Source organism: Argopecten irradians, chromosome 10, assembly GCF_041381155.1.
Source record: "Argopecten irradians isolate NY chromosome 10, Ai_NY, whole genome shotgun sequence".
Taxonomy (NCBI): Eukaryota; Metazoa; Mollusca; class Bivalvia; order Pectinida; family Pectinidae; genus Argopecten; species Argopecten irradians.
This window is the reverse complement of record NC_091143.1, coordinates 22,456,110-22,462,453: the sequence shown is the minus strand read 5'-3', so window position 1 is coordinate 22,462,453 and position 6,344 is coordinate 22,456,110. Positions and strand designations below refer to the sequence as shown.

The window sequence follows — 6,344 nt, the reverse complement described above, 5'->3', positions numbered from 1 at the left end:
CCCCTGTGAAGTAGGCTCTTGGTTCTGTCTCCTGGCCAAGACACACCAATGTCTATAAAAGTGGTAGTTTCTGCTCCTGCTTAGTACACAGCATCAAGGGAGTAGGACGACTGGTTCGCCTGTAGTCAGTATAATATGACCGGGTGGGGTGTGTTGCTTGATGTCTTCGGCGGCATGCTTCAGTGTTATATAGCACTATACAAAGGGCAACAGTTCCACAATACAAGAAGACACAACCCGAACCTACCACAGTCTCCCAAAACACATACCTTGCACTTAATAGACGCCACACTCCGCATACATGGGAGTCCGTCCTTACAAGACCTCGGCTGTTAATAGGTTGTTAATTCAAACAAACAAACAAAATTATTCGCCCTTGTGAAAAATTCATTTCCTCCAGTCAAGACATTTTAGTGTTTCTTAATCCAATAGAATGGGTTGATATGTTCAGTTGGGGTGTCCTGCTCCAAGTCTTTGTTAGAACACACACATTACGGTACTATCAGAAGGATACGAAAAAACAAATTTTCCAGATATCTACTTTTAGCACACTTACAATTCAAATAACGTGTAGGTATTGTTCTAGGTACAGCATTAATGTTTTTCATGCCAAATGATTTCACATATATATGGGTTATATTTTTTGCTCAGAATACAAAAGGCCTTTTACAGGGAATGTGTTAATTCTGATTCTCTTTATGTTAATTGACCGAGAACTATATTTGTATATTTGTATGTTTCAGACATGTTAAGATCTATGACTTGAGTTCCTACCAAGTTGTACACACACTCGATTACCCAGGAACGCTCACCGCTGTCGCAGTCTCTGTAAGTCTATCATCATATTTTATTGTAATAGTGTAGGTACAGAATGGTTCAAATTATTTCAAAATTTACAATAACTTACAAGAAAACTACTAATTTATCCAGAAAACTATCATACTAAGAGAGTCTAGGGACAGCTTTCACCTGTAACACACCTTGTGTGTATTGCTGGAAAATGTCATTGATTTGTGGTCAGTCTAACTAACATTATTACTTCCCCTTATTACCAGACTAATCACAATCTATGTGGTCTATTACTGTATTGTGATTATCTCCCCAGTGTTTGATTATCTCCCTTCCTTTTGGTCCAATGATAAAAATGTGGTTATCTCCCCTTTGTTTGATTACCTCTCTTTCCTTTTAGTCTAATGATAACATTGTGATTATCTCCCCTTTGTTTGATTATCTTCCCCTCCTCCTTCCAGTTTGATGATAACATTATGATTATCCTTCCAGCCTGATGATAACATTATGATTATCCTTCCAGCCTGATGATAACATTATGATTATCTCCCTTTGTTTGATTTTTCCCCTTTGTTTGATTTCCTCCCTTTCCTTCCAGCCTGATGATGACCTACTGGTGGTTGGTACAGCTGAAGGTCTAGTGTCCATACAGAAGAGAAAACCAGAAGAGGAAGTCATACAGAAGAAAAAGAAAAGTCAAAACAGCAGATTTGGTCTTAAAGGAAAAACTCATATTCCTCAGGAGGTAGGTCAAGGTCGTTTACGGTAAATATCAAATGAGGAATGTCAAGGACATTTTGTTCCGGTTTGAGATAAGAAGTCATTGTGAGTGTAGATGGCTATATGATGAAGTCCTAAGCTAAGCTACTTAAAATCATTTATCAATCAAGATAGTGAAAAGCCATACTTAATTGACACACCATGACATATAGACTTTATTGGTATGGAAATATTAAATCTTTAGTCTGAGCTATTTAAGAAATGAGTTTTGTATTTTATAGGATGACCACCATGTAGAACACACAAGAAAGGACCATCTAACCAAATACGACAAATTCCTCAAGAAGTTTGAGTACAGCAGGGCCCTAGATGCTGCCATGCATGTAAGTAAAAGAGTAAAGATATGTTGTAGTTTGAATGGTAATCAACACAAAGATGACACTGAAATGTATTACATGTCAATGTGCAGTGAATTCTGATATTCTTTGTAAGTACTGTATAATATGAAAGTTTTAATGTATAGAAACCTACATTTCATGGTTTTTAATAAACCACCAATATAAAACCAACAAAGAATACTATTCTGTATAGAGTAATCTACAATTACAAGTTGGTACTGGTTGCTACATCATGTATATATGAGAGTAACATCATTTTTATCAGAGAATATGACATATTTTTTGCTCACAAAGTAATAATAATATAATTAATACAAACATGAATGGGAGATAACTCTGTAATATATGGTATTGTGATAAGTATAACAAAGTTTAAATAGAGATACTTCTATCCACTACAATGTAACTGATTTGAAAGCTTGTAGCTACAAAATACATTTTATGTCATGCAGTAAATTGATGAATTATCAAGCTGTCAAAACTCTTTTATTTTCCTGTTGCTTTGAACATTAGTTTTACAATATCACAGATTACCGGCAATAATATTTTTTTCGTTCCATTTTTCAGTGGACAGTCCGACAGACATCTCCAGATGTTACATTAGCAGTCCTCCAGGAACTTATTCGACGAGAAGGAATCCGACCAGCATTGGCGGGCAGGGACGAGAAGTCACTCTCACATCTCCTCAGATTTATAGAAAAGTAAGTTTCTTGTTAAATTAAGAATGTAAGGTTGTCCATAACTGTAGATGTCAATATTCTATGCATCAGCTATAAATGGGGAATAATGTTAGCTGTGCCATACCACTCATATGTCTGTCCCATCTAATTACCATTTAAGTGGCACTCTATCTCACTCACATATGTGTATATATAATTAACAAAGTAATTAAACTAAATACACGGGCAAAGAAAACCAGTCTAAATGTGTTCATTGGCCTTCCAAAAGTCCTTACATATCAAAACTACGGTCAAGTTCTGTTAACGTTGTCCAGTTTTGACCATTTAAATAATGGACAAGCCTCATGTAAATTAAGCACTGTTCTAAATATAAATTTGCTAACTCTTCCAAAGCGAGGCTGCATGGAAATAAAACCACGGACATAGCCAGCTGGAAGGATGTTTCAGGATTCCTATAATATAAATTAATTTCTTCGCATACAGAGCGATTTTGATAGGAGAATTTATTTTTCTATTTAAAAAAAAATTTACTGGATAATTGTTTTTTATTTTTAAATAAATTTTACTGGATATATTTACACCATTTTTACCGACTTTAACCCAGCTTCCTTTGCCCAACAATTCACTTTAAAGAGACTGAAAATCTGCCTTTTTATATGCGTTATATCTGTATTCTGCTGTATATGTATGTATTTGTATTCTTTTATTACAGAAACATCTATAAGCCAAGATACATGAACACACTAATTGATATTATGGCACTCTTACTAGGTAAGCATTTAATTGTAGCAGCACTTTGAGACTTTATTTGTGAGACTCTGTATAAAAATACTAGGATAAAACTAGGTAAAGATGTGAAAAAAATCATCTTTTCTATGTCGAATATTATGTATTAGGATTAGAGGTTGAAAGATGTTAAATCATATTAACTCATTGACTAAACTCTACTAAATGCCAGCACATCAAGAACTTAATGGGAAAACAAGGAAACCACATGCCCATAATAGAAAGGCACAGATACTGTATAACCATTGCAAAAAGTCAAGAACACATATTGACCTTCACAAAAAGGTTTGCCACATGTCCTTGAAAAAAGGAAACTACACTGCAAGACCTTAACAGATAGCCAATGGCACTGTAGGGCCATGGTAAAAAATTTATGTCCATCGCTTGACCTGAACAGAAAGGTAAGGATACTTGATGACGTTTTAAGCAAGGCAAGAGCACCACATGACTTTGATGGCTAGGCAACTCACACTTTAATTGGACAGTCACATGACCATGATTGATGTATTAGGATATAAGATATAGAGAACCATCTACTGAAGTTTGTATTGTTTATTGTTTGTTTATTGTTACAGAAATGCATAAAGGATTAATTGACCAGTCACATGATCTTGGTGCCCACCTGAAGAGGGTGAACCTTGTCGTAGAGCGAGAGGTTGCTCTGATGAAACAACTGTACGAGGTGATGGGTACCATGGACACATTGTTTGCTGCGGCCACATCTCAACAGATCAATCAGACGATAGAATTAACAAGCCTGCCTGATGATAAGCTGACACCTTCCGTAGCTGCCCAATCAGTGTAAACCTCTAAAATCACTATAAACCAATCAGACAACAGAATTTACAAAATGGCTGATGATTGGCTGCCATCATGTGCAGCACTCAATCAATGCAGATTATGGTCTAAAAGAAATACTCTCGCATTAATCTCTTTATTTACAAGGTTGCTTCAACAAAGGAAGTGATTCAACAAAGGAAGCGATTCAACAAAGGAAGTGATTCAACAAAGGAAGCGATTCAAAGCCTTTGTTAAAATTTGATTATGCCAATGTTTGCCAGGTAAATAATATAGCTTAATATCTTATCCGATATGTCTGTTAACAAAATATGATTTCCTAGCAGCAAAGTGTACACCAGCAATACAAATGTCCGTGTTTGTTTGGATGACGTTAGGGGACGGTTAATCACACAAATCTGCCAAAGTGTGTTTTATATAAGTGTAAATAATAAGTTGGTGCTGAGTTTGTGAGGATCTGAGATGATAAGGTTAATTATTAACTTGTTTGGATGGTGTAGTGTTCGGTATAGAAGTACATGTGTCTGTTGAGAGAAGATACTCCAAAATGTCAAATGTATGTTTCTAGAAAGAGAGGTAAAGGGAGTGTGAGTGTTGAGAGACTGTGGTTGTGTAGTGTGGGGGAAGGGGGTTGTGTGTAGTTACATATGAATGTTGCCTCCTTATTGTGAATGGCTAGTGTCTGAATGAGAAATAAATTGATACAAAACTATAATTAGTTGTTGTTAGTTATTTGCATAGTGATGTTCTACATCTTCACTCAAATGTTTATTATTTGCTTGCCTATCATAGAATCATTTGCAAACCTTCCCTTATGGAAGATCTGTTTGGTAAAAAAGAGAGGCTCTTTTTTACTTTCCATGGGTTGCATTGGCCAATCCGAAGAGCAGTAGGTTTTTCCTTAGCTTCCATGGATGTCATTGGCCAATCTGTAGAGAAGTATGTTTTCCTTACCTTTCATGGATGTCATTGGCCAATCTGAAGAGCAGTAGGTTTTTCCTTAGCTTCCATGGATGTCATTGGCCAATCTGAAGAGCAGTATGTTTTCCTTACCTTTCATGGGTGTCATTGGCCAATCTGAAGAGCAGTATGTTTTCCTTACCTTTCATGGGTGTCATTGGCAAATTTGAAGAGCAGTATGTTTTCCTTACCTTTCATGGGTGTCATTGGCCAATCTGAAGAGCAGTAGGTTTCCTTACCTTCCATGGATGTCATTGGCCAATCTGAAGAGCAGTAGGTTTTCCTTACATTTCATGGGTGTCATTGGCAAATTTGAAGAGCAGTAGGTTTCCTTACCTTTCATGGATGTCATTGGCCAATCTGAAGAGCAGTAGGTTTTCCTTGCCTTTCATGGGTGGCATTGGCCAATTTGAAGAGCAGTAGGTTTTCCTTACCTTCCATGGATGTCATTGGCCAATCTGAAAAGCAGTAGATTTTCCTTACCTTTCGTGGGTGCCATTGGCCAATTTGAAGAGCAGTAGGTTTTCCTTACATTTCATGGGTGTCATTGGCCAATTTGCAGAGCGATAGTTTTTTCCTTTAGTGGAAGCCAACCCTTTTGGTGCCTTTATTAAGACATTAAGGTGATTTTGTCTTAGTCCGGGGTTACAGGTCGTCACCTACGACTTCAATAAAGTCATATGCATATGCGCTCACCAAGAGTTACGATCCAATATCCTCCTCTTCAAGTATTGAAACACTTGGCAAACGAAGATGGGTCAGATGACGTTGTCAAAGTTGTATGTACGGCCATGTTGTAGTTTCTTGGTGGACATCCCTCATGGTGATAAGTGTGGGTAGTAAGTTAGTAAGAATTAGTGGATGTGATTTACATATTATGTTACTCCTGTCACGAATTGTGGGATTATTGCCAAAATATATATCTTAATTTTTAGGTTGTTGATGAAGATCTGACGGTAAGGGTCATGTTCAGATGACCTCAATGATTACCATATGATTGGGACAGTTTCAGCCAAACAGAAGCTGTCTCCGGTATTTGTTAGATGTTATGTTACTGACTGTTCACAAGCTTTTTGTCTCGACGTTATGGACCGACGTCACTTTAATACGTTGTCCATTGATTATTGCAAAGTTTATCTGGAAAAATACATCTGATTAGCCATCACCACTAACATAAAATATGGTAATATGAAGTGAACTTAAATCAGATTGA

At 36.7% G+C, this 6,344-nt stretch overlaps 1 protein-coding gene across 1 annotated transcript; it reads left to right on the top strand.

Annotated features, from left to right (window-relative positions):
• The first annotated feature begins 637 nt into the window (after positions 1-637).
• On the top strand, positions 638-4,886 carry LOC138333401 (U3 small nucleolar RNA-associated protein 15 homolog). The gene is made up of 6 exons (XM_069281754.1): positions 638-828; positions 1,388-1,534; positions 1,791-1,892; positions 2,475-2,608; positions 3,300-3,358; positions 3,949-4,886. The coding sequence occupies exons 3-6, from the start codon at positions 1,887-1,889 to the stop codon at positions 4,176-4,178; spliced, it is 429 nt and encodes a 142-aa protein (XP_069137855.1). The 5' UTR covers positions 638-828; positions 1,388-1,534; positions 1,791-1,886; the 3' UTR covers positions 4,179-4,886.
• Positions 4,887-6,344: the final 1,458 nt, after the last annotated feature.

Coding starts and splice junctions, on each gene's coding strand:
- LOC138333401 (XM_069281754.1), top strand. Junction 2,609..3,299: donor CTCCTCAGATTTATAGAAAA/GTAAGTTTCTTG, acceptor CTTTTATTACAG/AAACATCTATAAGCCAAGAT. Junction 3,359..3,948: donor TATTATGGCACTCTTACTAG/GTAAGCATTTAA, acceptor TTATTGTTACAG/AAATGCATAAAGGATTAATT.